Source organism: Aethalodelphis obliquidens, unplaced genomic scaffold (assembly GCF_003676395.1).
Source record: "Aethalodelphis obliquidens isolate GAN/ISIS:26980383/991018 unplaced genomic scaffold, ASM367639v1 scaffold22, whole genome shotgun sequence".
Classification (NCBI taxonomy): domain Eukaryota; kingdom Metazoa; phylum Chordata; class Mammalia; order Artiodactyla; family Delphinidae; genus Aethalodelphis; species Aethalodelphis obliquidens.
In genome coordinates, this window is record NW_020837966.1 from 3,336,519 (window position 1) to 3,355,078 (window position 18,560).

Here is an 18,560-nt window from a genome sequence, read left to right on the forward strand (position 1 = left end):
GAGTTCAAGAAGCAAGTGTATCTTCTCCATCCCTTCCCCCTGCATCTCCTGGCTGAATGCAAAAGACTCTAGTGCCTGGTGGAAGGATCCTGGGTCCCTGAATCACTATGTGAAAGACTGGCAACAAAGAACCCCCTCATGGGAGGGTTACATGAACAAGAAGTAAACCTCTATTGTGTTAAGCCATTGAGGTTTTGGGATATTTTTTATTATAGTAGCTAGTGTCTCTTGAATTAATACAACCACTTACTAGTGGTCCAGCCTTAGCTAAGTAAGTTATCTTATTTCTCTGTGCCTCAGTTCCCTAACCTGTAAAATGGGGGGAAACAATATCTACGTGACCCAAAGTAAGTAATAAATGCTGGTTGCTATTATTAATAATAAATGATTATTGTTGTTGTTATTGTTCCCGCTGATCCTTGGGGAGTAGGAAGAATGAATTATTTTAAATTGGAACATCAGAAAAATGTGTTTGAAAAAAGTAAGCCGCAAGAAATAATCTATACAAATAGTCCAGGCTTTGTAAAGTAATGGCTTATTATTTGCAGTTTGGCTGTAGTTAAATTTGTTGGCATACGTAAAACACACTCATAAATGCATACAATGAGATTTGTCTTCTCTAACACACATGGTCCTGTAATAATTATTTTGGCTTTTCGTGTTGTGAGGATGTATGTACAGCATAAATATTCATATTTCAGAACCTCAGATCCCCATGCAGTAATGCAGAAAATATCCAGGAACTGGAGTTTTTTTTTAATAAGTATTGAGACCATTTGATTTTGTTCAGTAGACAGATGAATTTCCCAATTTTGAAGCAGTATGTTACACTGCCATGCTAGGGCAAAGATGGTTGTATCAACAGCAGGTTTAGTAGCTTGCCTCTGACTTAATTTCCCTTGTATAAAACAGGAATCTAATGCAGCATTCACACTCAGTTTTATCACCACAGAGTTAAAATTTATCAGTGCATTTGTCCAGTTGACTATGTGAAACAGTAAAAGCTTATGAGACTTATTTGGACTTAAAAAACAAAAAGAGTATAGACTGTAAAACAGGGAGAGGAGAGAGATCCATCTTTTAATTCAGGACCTGACAATCTGAAAGTAGTAGAAATCTGTCAGAGACCACCACTGCTCTGAAGAGCAGTCTCTCTGGAACTCTTGATTTAGTAGGGCATTCCACATAGCTCGCTGGGAACAAAGGCTCCAGGGGCACTGGGGCTGGGGACCCCAATACTTCTTGTGATAATGCTTTCTTGAGGTGAGTATCAAAAAGCACCTTAAGAAGTAATTTAGACCACACCACTCCTTCCCCTGACAACTCTCCCCACCCCACCCCCACCAACCCACTCAAGGTGGAAGTTCTTAAAAAACATGCTGAGGAAAACTACTGTCTTCAATGGTGGTTCATTCCCATGCTTCTCACCCCACAGAACAAGAACTGCCTGTAGGTGATATTCCAGATTCCTCAAGTGGTCCACATTTGCCGCAGCCCTGCAGAAGTCAGAGTCCAGCTGCTCCCTGCCTCCTCTCTGCTTATTCTTTGGTTGTAATTTAGTGCCCTGTCCTCCTCTCTCTTCTGTCATTCCTAAACAGGGTCTCTAATTCTTATGCAAATTATCTCTTGTTCTGATGGCTTTGACAGAGAAAAACTGCATTCTTCAAGGATGTTCCTTAGACTTAACTAGATCTGGAAGAGCACTGCATTAATAATGGGTGGGGTTTTGTTTTGACCCTGGAGGCACTTGATTGGAATATCTCTGTGAAACAGAATGATTTGTACAAAATGGCATTTTCCATTTTCGAATAGAAAAATATTCTTCTGTGACCTAGAGTTCCATGAATTCAGCTAGGTTTGTTGTTGTTATGGTTAAGAAGTGTTTCTAACATCAGCTTAAAGGATTTAGAAATATATTTACTTGGAAACATAATTGCTTTGGAGTGTTGTATTTTGAAGTGACACTTCCACATGCGATAATTGATTGGAGAGGAATACTAAGTACATTTATGTCATAATAAAAAAATGACACTGCCTATAAGGAGAGAATCCAGAAATTGTAGATGATTAGTTTTTATTGCAACATCTTTAGTAACATATCTGAAAACTGTCATCCACCCTTATACACATACAGACTTCTAGCATCCAGTTTCTGCCAGAAGGGAGCCATCCCCACAGAGTTACTGTTGAAGACCCCCTCAGTGCCTTGGGAATATATTTGAAAAATGCCATTGCCCACAGCAACATTCAGAGGTAGTTCATCTGTTAGGTTATGACCTTGGCTGAGAGCTTTTTCTTGTTGAGGCAAGAGAATTTCCTTTTTCAGAACTTATAGAACAAATGTTGGCATGTGTTATCACTTCTGCCATCATCGTCAACATTTTTTGAGTGCTTTACTCTGTGTCCAGCGTGCTGCCAGGGACTTTACACACTCGACCTCATTTGATCATCCTGGGAACAGTAGGAGGTCTGGTATAACCCACTCTACTATTGAAGGAAAGGAGGCCGATGGAGATTGAGCAACTTGTCACATTGCTAGGACTTGAATTTAGTACATCTGAATGGAGAGTCCTTGGTCTTAGCACCACACCAAATGGCCTAGCAAGTGGGATGCACATTGTTGATTTTCCTCAGACTTGAATCCTGGCCAGTGATTCTAAGCCAAGCAGGATGCTGCCACCAGGCTGCAAATCAATAGCATGCCAGCAAAATCCATGCAGATGCTTTCCCACCCATCTGATCATTGTCAGTCCCCTTTGCTACAAATAAGACAGAGGAGACAGAACAGGAACTGCATCACTTTCTCCCCACTGGAGGGACATATGATGAGCTTACATGCAATCTAAAGAGACTACCCTTCCCACTCTCCCCCGTCCCCCACCTCCCCCACCTCACCCTGTTCCCACTGTTCATCAAGCCTTGACCATAGATGTCCTGCCTCTGTTGACCAACCACCTTGTGATGGCTCATGACTGTCTCATTACACTGATAGGGTACTTTGTAAATTTCATCTCCCAGGAGGCAGGGAATTATATATACTATACAGTCATCTCCTTTTCTACAACCCATGGCTAATTCATTGTTTTACATTCCTCCCTGGGACCCTCTTCCTACCTGCTGACCATCCTGTCATTCTTGTTCCTGGCCAATTTTTCATTGTTTACAAATCAGTTTGGGTTGCCCAAATATCCTGCTACTCACCCCTCCCTACTCAGGGAGAAATATATGTCTGTGCTTTATAGACTGTTCTGCACTTAGTAGAAGACACACAACACTCTCCCACATCTGGCAGAAGTGACATACCTGCACTGCAGACAGGTGTGACCCTGGGAGGAGACACACACAGAACGGCTGTGTGGGATATCAGGGCTCAGGTTTCAATTGAAATAACCCGTGTGGCTCTGCTCCAATTTATTTATTATTTATTTTTAATAAAAAGAACCAAAAAATTAGCCTCCTTATATCCCAAGGGAACATGTATATTTGTCATTGTTCCCCCCACCTACCTACACATGGTAGGCAGTTTGTAAATACTTGTTAAATGAATGAAAATAGCAGTGATTTCAGTTTAGGTTCCTTTTTTGTTTTGGTGTGATCCTTACTTCAGTAGTTGGTTTAATGATTTTACCTCTGGTACTGTGGCTATTTCAGAACTTGAAGGAATGAGAATAAGACCAAAAATTGAATCTTAAGGTAGGAACATGAGGCATCTTCCACTTTTATGTAACAAGCCACCTTTAAGGGTTCTGGGCTTAGCCTGTATGGGTTGCTTTCCTAGTAATAGGGTTTACTGGGAAACGGGGTCAGGGGCTTTTAAGGGAAGTGTTGGAGGCTTAGGGGTGGGATGGGGAAGCAGGCCAGTTTCTCTCAAGTCGTGGGCTTTGAGGCAAGCTCTCCAGATTCTCACTTGGGGACAAGCAGGTCTTTGCTTTATCATCTCCTCCCCTGGACCTTCTGTCAATCCTCATCGAGTGATTTAATTATACTGACTCTAGAGATGTAGTTTCAGTTTGTGATGAGAAAATTTGGCCAAGAGACCATGTTCAGATGTTCCAGCTCTTTGGCTAATGGTACTCCTGCATCCATCCTCTGCAAGAGGGTATTTTTTGCTGGTGCCGAGCACACTCAGAGCACCTCTTCTGTGTTGGGCTTCTGTACTAATTAATTGTGATTGATCAGAAGCCTCCTGACTGGAGCCCCCTCTCTGGGGACTGTTCCAGGTGACTGACTTCTAGATATGCAGTTAGCCCGTAGGAAAAAAATGACCCAAAGGTATGAACAACATTAAGTGTTCTGACAGTGAGGTAGTGCTTTTCTCTTCCTGGTGTTTGTGTGAAATGATCTGGCAAAATAGATGCTACAGAAATAATGCATTTCTCTGTCTCCCTTCTCAAATGATAAATGTTCTTGGCTTATCACAAGATTTCTTGCCAAATGCTGATTCTGCTAACAGAAGGAATGGAAGCTTCTGATGTTCCCCTGTGACAGAGGGAATAAAAAGTTTCTAAGGCTGCCTTCCTTCTGTGTCATGAATGCTGAGAGGTGCTCTTGTGAAGGGCTGTGTTCTGCCTCGACCCTGGTCTTGGCTAAAGCCACAGGCTGTGTTACTCAGGTGTCACTAGCTACTGCCCCAGTCCAGGGGGAGGCCCAGAGGATGTACGGGGGTGGCAGAGTGAAGAACAGCAGCATCATCAACCACCTTGTTGGAATTTGTCTGCTCCATTAAAAGCTTCGGTTCAGGAAGGCATTGGTATGAAAATACAGAATGGACTAGAATCCTCTGTAGCAGAAATTCCAAGAGGGAAAAACAGGGGAGCACGAAGATTTAGAGTGGCCCGTTTTGTGCGGGCACTATGCTGGGAGCTTTCAGAGACGTCCTCCCAGTAACCCTCCAGAGCAGCCCTGGAAGATGGGCATCATTATCTCTGGTATTCTGATCGAGGACACTGAGACCCAGGAGGTTAAGCAATTTACTTAAAGTGGCATGGCCAACCAGCCCAAACAGCTGCCGTGTCTGACCATCAGACCTGTTGATGTCTCCCAGGGAGCCCACCTCTCATTCTCTGACTCTTCTAACTTTTTTCCAGTGCTGTCTCCCAAGTCCTGGCTACCCCAGCCTCCCAATTCCTTGTCTCCATCCAGTTTTATGTCCCTCCTTCCCACTCTGCACACTGAGATTTTTCAAAACCACAAATCCGGTCACTGGGTCCTTCCTCCTCTTAAATCCTTCAGTGACTCTGGTTGTTGTCTGTCTCCACACCCTCAGCCTCCTACCCAAGTCAGGATAAAGTCCAAACTCTTCATCCTAGCACACCACCCTTGATGGCCTGGCCCTGGTCACTTTTATGGCCTCGTCTCTCACCAGAGTCCCTCGTCCTGGCCATCCATGCACCAGTGAAGTGGAACAGGAGTAGTTCCCTGAGCTCCAGGCAGCCTCTTGCCCTGAACTCCATACCTACTGCTCCCTCTGCTCATCCCCTGTTGCATCTCCCCTCTTCCCAGCCTAATCATCCTGTAGGGTTCCAGCAAGATTGAGTGACTGCCTTGACCACCCCATCAGGGTACTTACCACGATGTTGTATCTTCTTTGCCAGTTTACTCATCAGATCATTAGACCATGAGCTTTCTTCCACTTTGCATTACTTATCATGTTGTGCTTGGTGCCTCCTCCCCTGCCTGGCATACCATAGACACAAAATAGACATTTGTGGAACAAATAAATGGAGTGTTGGAGACAGAGGTCAACTCCAGACCCGTCTGAATCTTTAGTCAGGTGGCATAGTGTCTCTTCCATGTTGATCTTCCCCACTACCTTCATTTTGTGTGTTGGCAGAAACCCGCTGATACTTTCTGAATTCCTTATCCCAGTTGAAGGATGCCTGTTTTATTTTTTATTTTATTTTATTTTATTTTTTACTGTTTTTACACAAAACAAAGTAATTGCCAGAGCAGTCCTTGAGGCTGTAGAAAATAAAGCTTCACTGTTGTCATAGCTGTGTGCGGAGGCAAACCCCAGAGGAGGAGGAATTTGGGGTATTTTGCCTCCAGGTCGTTCTTGGTACCTTGGAGAACAGATGATTTGTAGCCCAAACACAGCCACGGTATTAATATATAATTAAGTCCCCTGGGCCGCTTTCAAGGGTCAAGAGCTGCGTCTGCTCCTCTGGGGTCAGGCTCCAAGCTTGCACCCTCAGAGGCCCAGTGGAGGGATAGCGTCCCCACCTGTGACATCCATTGTGCCCCGCCGCATGGCTTTTGCTCACTTGGAGCAGCCTCGTAAGCAGCTGCCCTTGTTAACTGACGATGTTAACCGCCCTTGTTAACTGACAATGTCTCTTGTTTTAGGTATTTGACTCGCTCTTGGTGAGTCCAAGCCACTGTTGGCTACAAGATCAATGAAATAGGCCTTGTGATGGCAGTGAAATGGGCCCTCTGAAACAAGTTCACAAATATTTAGACTATCAGTCCTTCACTCCCTACCCCCTAAGTTCAAAAGACCAAGCAATTCAAAGTCAGACCTCGCTAGGTTTAAAACTCACTCTCTAACCATTTGACTTTAAACAACTGACTAAACCTCTCTGTGCCTCAGTTCCCTATCTGCAACATGGGGATGACACGTGCCCCCCGGGGTAGCTGTGAGGATTCGACAAATTAATATGTGAAAAGCTTCTGGCGCCGTGCTGGGCCTTTGACACACGGAGGACTAATTTTGCTGACTTCCTTAGGCTCTGCTAATGAAGACATCCTGCTTAACTACACAGATTCTAATTGGGCCACATTTCCCCAACAGAACTTTGTTATTAAGTGCCCAAATTCTATTCTACATATAACTACACCTCTTATATTTTCTAATTTCCAAAAAAAAGTATGTTCATTTTAAAAATTAGAAAATACAGGTAAGCAGAAAGAAGAAAAATCATTTGCAGTAGCACAGCCAGCTGTGAGCATTTGGCATCCGTCCTCACAGTGTGTTTGTGTGTATGTTTGTGTGTGTGTGTGTGTGTGTGTGTGTGTGTGTGTACGTGTAGGCAGATTAGTAATTTAAAACAAATTACTAATCACCCATTACTGTCTGTAACCTATTGCAACATTCTGTATGCTAGTTTCCTACATTCTTTTGCACAGTTTGGGATGGCTGTGTAGAACTTGTTGTACCGTTGTAACTTACTCTATCCAGTTGCTAGAGGTCATATTGCTTGGTTTCCTACAGTAGGTTCGTTTTTGATGCTTTTGGTGTATATCACCATTCTAAGCCGCTAAGGGTTTGCAATTGATTAATGACTATAACTTGGTTACTCTCTCTGTTCTTCAAAATCCTTTGATTCTAGCAAAGAGTAATGTTTCCTGGTAAGAGTAAGACATTACGTCGTTCTGACCCAATTCCAACAGCCATTAACACATCTTGAAAAGCAGAGTGTTTTTTTCTTATGGGATAACTTCCCCAGGGTGGTGAGAAAGTAGTATGAGGCTTGGCTCATTGGCAAAGAGGACCCATTGTCACATGTCCTAAAGGGAGAGGGCTGAGGCTGGAAGAGGAATAGAACCAGTGAACTGCTGAGTTTGTCCCAGATCTAGAATCCTTGGCTTGGCACAGAGCTTCGTGTTGAGCTTACTTAGCTAGGTCACCAGGCACAAGGAGGCCTGGGAGACGCACAGCCCTCCATAAAATCGGCGGCTCCTTTTCACAGAGCAGACTCGGAAGAAAAGAGGATGCGGGAAGGTCTCATTGAGAAGTCAGTGGATAGTCAGAGTTGAATAAATTGATTCCCTTCTAGAAGTCTACTGGGAGAAAAAAACATGTAAATAATAGATATGACCAGAATAATGAGGACCAATATAAAGATCAAAAGATTTAGGTAAAGGCTAATTGTGACATACATTTTCTTTATCTTAAGCCTCTAGATCACCTTTAGTTTCAGAATTACTTAAGACAGAGATTTATTTCACTGACTGTAAATATTAGACTAACATTAGCTTTGTTTTGTTTTACTTCTTGAACTTTGTATTTTTGGTAGTGAATCAACCTTGCGTATAAGCTGGCCTTGGTTCTTGGCTTTTGGAGCACATCTGGCAGGCAGCAGAGAACCCCCAGAATTTTTGGCTCCAAAGAGATCATTGGCTTGCATTTGAACTTAGGGAAAGTTTCCAGTGACTGTTATTGAAGTTTTATTCATACACCAGAGGACACTGTTAGCCTGAGCCAGGCTTGGGCTGGCTGGAGTCCCACATCCTGTGCCAAGCCCATCAACCTCCCAAGGAGTGGGGAGGTCGCGCTTACAGGACCATCAGACAGTGCAGCTGCATCCTTACTTGCATCTTCCTTGTACTGTAGCATTGCAGTTGTTCTGCAACAAGCTTCATCCAGAGAAGTTCTATGAGTGTCTGCTGTGGGCTGGCGGGTGACCATGAGGACCTCAGCTCCTGGACCATGCAAGCTGTGTTGCCAGGAGATATGAGCACAGAATGCTCTGGGAGCTTGGAGGGAGGGTGCAGCCTCCTCACCTTGAGGAACCAGGACAACCTTGTCAAAGAGGAGGGGAAGGCTAGAAGAAGAAAGAGAAAGACTCTCAACATAAACACATAAGATTTTTATGGACATTTTCAGGGAGCAGGGAGAAGAAGCATGTCACTTAAAACTCATGGTGCAGGGCTTCCCTGGTGCCACAGTGGTTGAGAGTCCGCCTGCCAGTGCAGGGGAAGCGGGTTCGTGCCCCGGTCCAGGAAGATCCCACATGCCGCGGAGCGGCTGGGCCCGTGAGCCATGGCCGCTGAGCCTGCGCATCCGGAGCCTGTGCTCCGCAGTGGGAGAGGCCACAACAGTGAGAGGCCCGCATACAGCAAAAACAAAAACAAAAAAAACAAAAAAACCGCCTCATGGTCAATTATAGGACCATGCAGAGCCTCTCTGAGCATCTTCTAAACCATGTAACAGATGTCTGTTTTGGTCCAGACTCAGGTGCTCCAGGATAGCACTTTTAAAAATTTCTTCAGGATCACTTTAATTCTGAGAAACTCCAAACCCTGCACCTGACATCCAGGTTTGAGGCCCCAGTGCCCAGTCCAAGGGTCTCTTCCTGCTTTTCTGACCTCCTGTCCTGCTCTGCCAGTGCCCAATGGGCACTGGGAGCTCTCTGTGGCCAGATGCCTACGGGCTCTAGGGATTTCATTTTAGTCTTAGGGGTTGAAAGAATCCTCTCTCTACATATGTTTCCTTAGAGTCACTCCCTCTGTCCTTAAACTCTAATCTTGTCCTTTTAGGACACCCAGTGTTATTGCCTCAAAGGACTTGGAAATCTAAGCTAAGAAGGGAATCGTTTTATGTCACACACACATGCGTGTGCGCGCACACACAGACTCACACATTCCCTTCCTTGGGGCAAGGAAAGACTGAACCTCCTCCCGGTTTATATATTTGAAGGAGAAGTAGAGGAAATGGGGAGAAAATATAAATTTATATGTTAAAAATTTAAAAAGTTGTTATATTAAAAACAACTGCCATTAAAAAGTTGTTATATCTTCCATTCCAGAAATTGCTCTCAAGGCCTCTAGAGCCCAGATAACATGTGGAGCCTTATGCTTTTCCCAAGTAGGAGCTTGGGGTAAGGTGTTAGTAACCGATTCAGGTTTTCCCTCCAAATGAGGGTAAATATAAGGCCCCCAATATTTTTAGTTCTCCAGACTTTTTCATAGCTACATAAATGTAAAGGATTCCTCTTAACATTAAAAGTATTTTGAGCTCCATTTGGAACTTTTTTAAATTAATAAGCAATATTTCTTTCCAGTAGGAACAAAATTAAATGTTTAGTTATATCAAGCGTTTTGGCTTTAGGATTCCTTCATACACTTACACAATATTGAGGACTCCCAAGATCTTACGTGAGTTGTATGTATAAATATTTGCCACATTTGAAATTAAAACCAAGAATTCATTAATTTAAAAATCAACAAATTCAAAACATAAAAACTCATTGCATGTTAACATTGTACATAACATATTTTATTAAAAATAACTATTTTAAAAAACAAATTACAGGAGTGGCTTTTTTTTCTTTTTTGCAAATCTTTTCAAGGGTTGATTTAAGAGAAGACAGGTAGATTCTCATACCTTTTTTTGTGGTCAATCTGTTGTGACTTGTTAAAATCAAGTAAGAAGACATGCCTTCATATATATAAGCTGTTGGAAAAAAGGAGGACTTCATGGACCCTTGAAAGGGTCTCAGGGACCCTGCAGAGGTTCTTGGGCCACTTTGAGAACTGCCGATTTAGACAGATAAATTACCAGGGTATGTGATAGGTTTTAAATGAAAAGTTGTCTTTGAGAATTGGAGTGTACTGTGGGTCAGATTAATCACTTATGGAGACTAACAAATTATGAAATCTTATGTAATGGTTATTTTTATATAAGAAATGTTGCTGTTTTAATGTTGTTTGTACTTAGTGTACATGCTTCTTTTTGTGAGTTCCTTGAGGATATATAGGAAGTCCTCAGTAATTGAAATGAATTGAATTGAATTACTAAAATTGACAGCAAGGACTTTAACATTATAAAATGTCTATAAGATGCTGTGCTTTTTTTCTTTTTTTTTTTTTTCTGCGGTACGCGGGCCTCTCACTGTTGTGGCCTCTCCTGTTGCAGAGCACAGGCTCCGGATGCGCAGGCTCAGCGGCCGTGGCTCACGGGCCCAGCCGCTCCGCGGCATGTGGGATCTTCCAGGACTGGGTGCACGAACCCATGTCCCCTGCATCGGCAGGCGGACTCTCAACCACTGCGCCACCACGGAAGCCCAGATGCTGTGCTTTAATTGCTTTAGGGTTTATTTTTTTCCTGGGTGCTAGCTAAGCTTCAAGAGAACCAGAGCCAGTTTTCACATTTCTCTCTAGTTGGTTTAATAATTTTGAAATACAGTCCAATCTCCCCAAATCCAGCAGAGACAGCCATATTATAACTTTATTTTTACTTATTCCTTTTAGGTAAATGTGCTCTGACATTGTAGGCATGATGTTTTATGGTATCGTGTGCCATGTTAATGTTGTCCTCCCTCCTTCCAGAAATACAAAGAGTATGAGAAAGACGTTACCATAGAAGAAATAGATGGTCTCCAACTGGTGAAAAAGCTGGCAAAGAACATGGAAGAGATGTTTCACAAGAAGTCTGAAGCAGTGCGGGTAAGTGCCTCTGGTTTCTGCTCTGTACTGCCTGAAGACACAAAGGCAGCTGCAGGCAACTGGCATTGATGAACCCAACTCTCAGAGATCAAAGTTGACTCAGCCATGATGTACACACTTTCTTAAGTCTGGTTAACTAGGATAAGCAGTTACTAGGGGCACAATTACCCTTTCTTCACGTAGGATTTAGGTGCCAGTTTTCGTCTTATGATTGTATACCTTCAGTGGAGGTGTCCCTAATTGCACATCCACAGAGGATGGCCTCTGGCTGTGTAATGCATTCATTAATTGCCAAAGTACATTCAAGGGTACGTTGTGGTTGAACTAAGCAATTGTAAAAAAATTTAAGCAATGTTTGCCAAAATATGGAATTGAAAATTTCTATGGGGTAAATGAGTCTAGATGAAGTTGGAAGTTCTTTTTACCTCTATTGGAATATTACTGTAATTATAATGTTTATCTGGACTGGCAAGAGCTCCCTGAAAATTTAAAAAAAATTTTTTTGGGGAGTATAGTTGATTTATAATGTTGTTTTAGTTTCAGGTGTACAGCAGAGTGAATAAGTTATACATATACATATATCCAACTCTTGTTTAGATTCTTTACCCATATAGGCCATTACTCGTGAAATTTTATAGTAGCAGGAAGAACGGAACTGCAGTGCACATGTGCATCGTTTTGGATTTCCAAGATGGCCTCCAACTTTATTCCTTGTTGCTGACAGAACAGGGCATCTGAATTCTTGATTTAGGACATGTGAATGTTGCAATATCCTGTGTTAATACCATATTGGCACAGGATTATGGGAAAGAATTGCAATCTGAAGAGTTCTTTATTTCTAAAGTATAGTTTACTTACCTTTCAGTTTTATTATTTCCAGAATGACTTTATTATAGAAGTCCATTTCCTATTTTAGTTTTTCTCATCCTTAATTGGCCAAACCAAATTTCCGCAAGATATTTCTGCTTTAGACCTTATAATCCCACACATTTTCTTGTTTCTAAAACATTTTTCTACTGTTTTGATTTAGGGAAGGAGGGGCTGTAGTTTAGGTAATAGCATGAGCTTGAACCTGGGTTTAGTATCTGCCTTTGTCACTTACTAAACTTCAACCTTCTGTAAAACAGCCTTCATGAGCCTCGATTTCCTCATCTTTAAAGTGGGGAAAACTCTCACAGGGAGTGTGAAGATCAAACACAGTTGTGGTTTTGAGCCATTTAGCACAGAACCTGGCACGTGAGCAGTGCTCAGTGAATAGTAACTTCTGCTGTTACTGTGATTATTAATTTAAATAATATGAAACTTCTTGGTGGAAACTCTGAAGTGCCTTAAAAGAAAAAAAGTGCTCTTATCTGCCACAGAAATACTGCACTGACAACCATTCCTGGGAGCTGCATCGTGGCCTCTGGTGTGTCTCTATATCACTCCCTTGAAGCAAGTGGTATTCTTCACAGACAGGGCAGCATGGTAGGCATTTGAATCTAACAGTCAGAGAACCCTGAGATAAAAATTTAAGAAAAACCCCACACAATTACTATTTTCTGTTTATAAAATGAACACCACCTTTGTTGGAAGTTTTACAATATACTGAAAAGTATCAAACAGAGAAAAAAATCACCTAAAAGTCCCACCACCCAGCAGGAAACCAACGCTTGTTTTCTTCCTTCTAGTCTTTTTTCTTTACACTTCTGTGCATGTCCTTGTATGTGTTTTTCTTTTATCAAATTAGCAATAGTATTGCCTGTTTGCTTTTGTTGTATCCAGCTGTTTTCACTTCTTTATCCCATTATAGTGTGAGCATTTTCTTGTGTCACTGTGTTTGGAGATTTTCTTAAATGGCTACATAACATTCCAGTCTATGGGTGCGTGTGTCATAATTGATTTGACATTCCTCTGTATCTGGATATTTAAGTTGTTTGTAAGCTTTGATATAAATAATGCTGAAGTAAATCTTCTTGTATGTTAACAGCAGATCAGTAGACAGCACCCACTACGTGTTGGGTGCTTCTCTAAGGACTTCATATACATGAAGTATATATAGGCCTTATCCTGATAACGGCCCTGTGATGGAAGTTACTATTATTATCCTCATTTTACTAAAGAGGAGACTCAGAGCAGAAGTTAAGTCACTTCCGTGAGGTTACCTGGGGAGTGGGGGATGGACCTCAGGCACAGGGACCCCAGAGTCCACTTCCTTCATCACTTCCATGCCCTCAGCATCGCATCCTTCAGTGTATGCTGATTTCCTTAAGATGAATTCCCAAACACAGAGACAGTTCTGAGGCTCTGAACCCATCTTTAAGTCTCTTTATGCATATGAAAATATTTCTGTCCAAATAAGTTCATGCCAATCCGCAGTCCTTCAGCAGGAGTGGTGTGTGAATGCACATTTTCCTGAATCCTCAAAAAATGAATACAAATGTTTTGTTTTGTTTTAAATACTAGTAACAACATTGTCAATTGAGAGAAGGAAATGCCATTATTATCCCAAATTGGATTTCTTCGTGAATCACAGAATTTTGTAGTAGAAAGGGACATGAATATACTTAGGTTCTGTCTCTGCAATTGACAAAAAAGGAGGCCTGCTGTCTGGAATTCATGGGGGCTTGTGAATCATGCTACCGTCATGCAGAGTTCTAATCAGCAGCAGACCCTGGACCTGGGCACTCAGAGGCAGGGGCCCACGTGGTGGGTGAGACATGGGCTCTGGAATAGAGAGAACTGTTCCGAATCTCAGTTCTGCCCCAAGGTGTGAGGCTGGTGAGAAAAGCTGAATAAGCCCATTGGACCTCTTCTCCTCACTCAGCTCCCTGGAGACGTTAGGACGTTAGGATGACTTACTAATCCTTAGCTATGTTTATTGAATTCACTAGGCACCAGGTCCTGTGCCAAGTACTTTGCACATGCCACCTCATTTCATTCTTGCATCAGCCCTGGGAATGAGACATGTTACTATCATTGGTTTAGAGATGAGCAAACAGGCTTGGCCCTGGTTACTTGGGCAGGCTCAGTGGAGTTCCATTGGCACCCAGGCTGTAGGATTATAGTGTCTCTGTGTGTATCTGTGTCAAGTGTTTAGCACAGGCCTGGCAAACAGTAAAGGTTCAGTAAATGTTTGCTCTTAATGCTGGTTACAGGACCTCCCAGTTTGTGAATATGTAATAGTGAGAGAGTCTTGAAGCCTCAGGAAGTCCCTGGATGATGACAAGAGGGAACCTAAGTTTGAAACCTTTTTGCTTTAAATTAGTGAGGTGAAAATAAAAAAGACTGATATGGTTGATGTGGTTCCTTGGAGATGGAAAAAATTTTTTTTGCTCTATTTGAATTGAAATGTTCCCAGAGTAAAGCTATCCAAGATTCTCAGAATTACATATTTTATGTATTTTAAAATAGAACACAAGGCCCTTTGTAAGCACACTTGATGCCATAAAATTTAGGGTAGCTGGTCCAGCAATATGTGGTTCTCTCCTGCTCCCAATCTTTAAAAAGGAAAGAGGGCTTGTATATCAAGTCAGGGTTTTGTCTGGAGACAGTTTCATTATTGAGATCAGCCTGGTCCCTGTGTGGACTGTGCGTCTCCATTGGCAACAGTCACAGACCATGTGGCATTTGGAGTGAGATGAGGTGGCCACTGACAGGCCTCCTGGATGTTGGCTTATATTAAGGCCAGGGGAGCAGTGGGTGTGACTGTTTTTCATACTACAATTACACCTCACTTCTCCAATAGGAAAGGTTGCTATTGCCCATGGGACTTGTGATATTTTGAAGTGCAAAGACCTCAAATTCCAATTTGCCGGTGCGTTTGCGGTGGAGTCATCGCTTGCCACGTTGCACTAGAATGCTCCACTGTGCACCAGGCCCTGCCTTTCCAGTCCATGCCACACAATGAGCAGTGACCCCCTTCTCAAATGTCCCAGGAAAACACTGGATCTTAGAATTTGCTCCATCCATGTCATGCACTATGCCTAGCAACCTCCCCTTTCCGAGCCCCCATCCTCATCCCCGTCCCCAGCAATCCGAGTCAGGTTAGAGGCCCTGGTGCCTCCCCTAGTGCCTTCCTGCCAATAACTGACTTAGCACCAAGTGCTTATTGATAGTGGATGGCTGGGAGGACTCAAGAACACAGAGGAAAAAGCTAGCTCACAAAAAATGCTGATTATTAAAATTTCCATTGATGTATATAAAATATTTATGAGACTGGCAGTAGCAATTTAGAAAACTGTAGTAACACCTTTAGTTTGGTAGAGGGAGGTGCAGTTAGTGCTAGGGGGAGAAAAAAAGAGTATTAGGGTAACGCAGTCCTTTAACATGCCTGTCACCTCTTGGCTGTTAAACAGTGTTGATCTTTTTCTCTGTCTCTTCGGGCTTGATTTCATCATTTCCCCCCATCACTTTTCCCAGTGATTAGTTGAATCAGAGTGATTTTTATCATACTCATCCCCTATTTGAATTACTCTCCACTATGCAATTATCCTATCACAGAAAATCCTATTTTTCTCCCCATCAGATGTCTGAAGTAAATGTGAAAGCCAGAGTGGCCTGCCCATTACATAACCTCTGTCATCTGATGGATAATGGACTATATGTAACTTTTATTTTTCAGGCTAGCAAATTACAAATAACCTTAGCTTCAGTAATTGCCATTAACATAATGGCACCATCATTATGGTGGCATTTCTTAACTAATATTTTCTAGCTCTTTTTAATGCCACTGGCTTAAATAATTTTTTTCAATTCCACTCGGAGACTTGATGTAGGTTGTTTTAACATTAAACCACATCAGGTTTGATGCAGCAGTGCTGCTCTTTGCTTTTGTGTATAAAGATAGCAACCAAAGCATCATCTCCCAACTTCTTCGTTCAAACGTATTCATGCTACCAAGCCCTCGATTAATGTTGCTGAGCAATTTATCAAGTATTAAGTCCCTATGAATGGACAGGAAATGGAATCAATTTGTTTTCAGTTCATTAACATTTCAAGGGAGATATTTCATATGCTGTACATGGAGGAAGTGATATGTTCTCTGCCAGCTGTGCACTCCCGTTGGGCCATGTCTAAGTGACACCTGGAAGTGCTCGGCTGTGTTACAAGTCAGAGCTCATTGGAAATATTGATAGGAGGCAAATTTGACACAGCTTCCCTTTTTTCTGCTGATGGTGACAAACTCTTTTCCCTGATTGAGGGAAGGGAGAAAGCAAAGGATGTGCATTCCATGGCAGTGGTGACAGGGACAGGCTGCCACTGCCTTTCCTTTGTCTTTAAAATCTGAGCCTTCAGTAGAAGTAGCACAAACCATCACACAGATGGAAGGATCATCTGAGGCTCCAGGGAATTCCAAGCAGGCACAGCTAACCGTGCAGTTGGAGGAGAATCTGTAGGAAGTAGATCTGGGTAACTGCGGGCATCTCTGATTATAGAGATAGACTTTTAGGACAGATTCCAACACAGCCAGTGGGAAGTAATGATCCTCTGATTGCCTTATGGTCCATATAACCCAGATTAGCAGCACACCCTGAAAAAAGTAGGTAAACCAAGGAAATGACAAACAATGATTTCTTAGAGAATTTATGAATTTATACTAGTGTTCTCCAGAATGGTTTTCTAAGGGTGAATTCCCCAGCATGGTTTTTTGCCTTTGATTGTGTGGAGCAACTTCGGGGTTATCACACTAATCTGCGCCAGAACTGTAACATCCTTCTGGCTTCCCTGGTGTTCCTGGGTTTGGGCCAGGCACTGATCCACACAGCTTTCTCTGCTGGGCTGTACCGAGTGCAGACCTCCACAAACTTAAACACTTTTCAAAGAGACAGAAAGGATTCTAGGATGGTATCTATTTTGGTAGCATATTAGGCAAAACATTAAGTATTTTATTTGCTGTTCAAATTTATTTTCTCCCCCAAACAATTAATTAGAAGTGGCTAAACAAAGAAACTTCATTGGGGACTATGAAAAGACATAGCAAGCAAGTTGCAGGTAAACTTACTAAGTGAAGAGTCTAGTCTGTTGTTTCCAAACTTTGGGTAAGATATTTCATAAATTTAAAAAGCACTCTGAAGCTCATACCTGCAAATAAACTTAATCCTGTTTCAGTTATTTTCTGATTTATATTGATAAAATGATAAATTGAGCCCTTGAAAAAGAGTGTTTTGCTTAAAAATAAACATCTGTGCTTCTTGGGAAAAGCTAAAAGAGACTAGATTATATATTAAGGTTTTTTCCCCTTCCTATAGCTACCTGCTATTCATCGCGGAACTGATTCCCATTATAGCTGTACTGTGGAAAGTAATTGCTGTTGTACAGTAATTCAATTTCAGTGTATTCACGCATCAGTTCACCGATAGGGGCTTATCTGGAGAAACCTGGGACTTGAAGGCTTTTTATCGAGAAATTCCACATGCAGCAAGACGTTTTTCCTAGGTAACGAATATCAGCTTTTGCATTTAATAAACATTTACCTTCCCAGAAAAATGAATTTTTTTTCCCCTGCAGAAGAGATTTACGCCAAGCTTCCAAAAAGCCAGAGGGTACTATTAAAGTGACTTCCTCTAGCTGTTTTTTTGACTGGTATGTGTCTACATATGTATGACTATAAAACACATCTATGTTTTTATGTAAATATATACACTGAGGCATGAAAAGCAGGATGCACCCAAGGAAGGCATGCTCTGACCAAAAATATGTGCTGCAGAAACGTTTCATATCTACAGGGACTATGCGAACACTTGTGGTATAAAAACTCATCTGTATCGGTAGGCATTGTGAAAATTGTTGGTGAGGCTGCTTTCAAAATCATACCCATTAAGTTGGAAATGAAATCAACCATTTTGTTTACAAATTTCTAAATTAAGGAAAGATTCTTAAGATGGAACTGATTCTCCCTGTATAAAATGACTCTTAGGTCATAAGGACTCTTAATACTAAGTCCAAAATAAACTGAGGTCTTGGGAGTTGAATATACTGAACATTGCTAGGATGGACTTTAGTTATCAACCAATGGAGGTAGCTGTACTTATCTAAAAAGATTTTTCTGCCTTGTGTTCATTTCTGATCTTACCTAAAAATTTCAAAACTTGTTCCTTGAAAAAGGAGTGAATTTGTTTCAGAAAAATATGTTTTCAGTCACAAATGGAGAAGAAAAGAGTATTATTTTTTTGTGTTGCTGTATCTTGTGACCTATTTGCCCTTCCTTCCTTCCTCCCTCTTTCCCTCCCTTCCTTTCTTCATTCTTTTTTTTTGTTTTTGGCAAACTGCTTTGCAAAATTCCATACATATGTGTAAGGAAATTTAGAGCAGAAACCTCAAACCAGAAGAAACAAAAAATAGCGACAATCTGGATTCACCAGTTTTGATGAGGTCAGCAAACCATCCTTGGTTAATGGTTGAGGGCAAAACCA

The 18,560-nt window shown here is 41.9% G+C and overlaps 1 protein-coding gene across 1 annotated transcript in view; it reads left to right on the forward strand.

Annotated features, from left to right (window-relative positions):
- CACNA2D3 (calcium voltage-gated channel auxiliary subunit alpha2delta 3) overlaps positions 1–18,560 on the forward strand; it is an 899,902-nt gene that overhangs the window by 145,699 nt on the left and 735,643 nt on the right. The window contains exon 3 of the mRNA XM_027121113.1: positions 11,050–11,166. Coding sequence (XP_026976914.1) covers positions 11,050–11,166 — 117 coding nt within the window. The remainder of the gene's footprint in view (positions 1–11,049; positions 11,167–18,560) is intronic.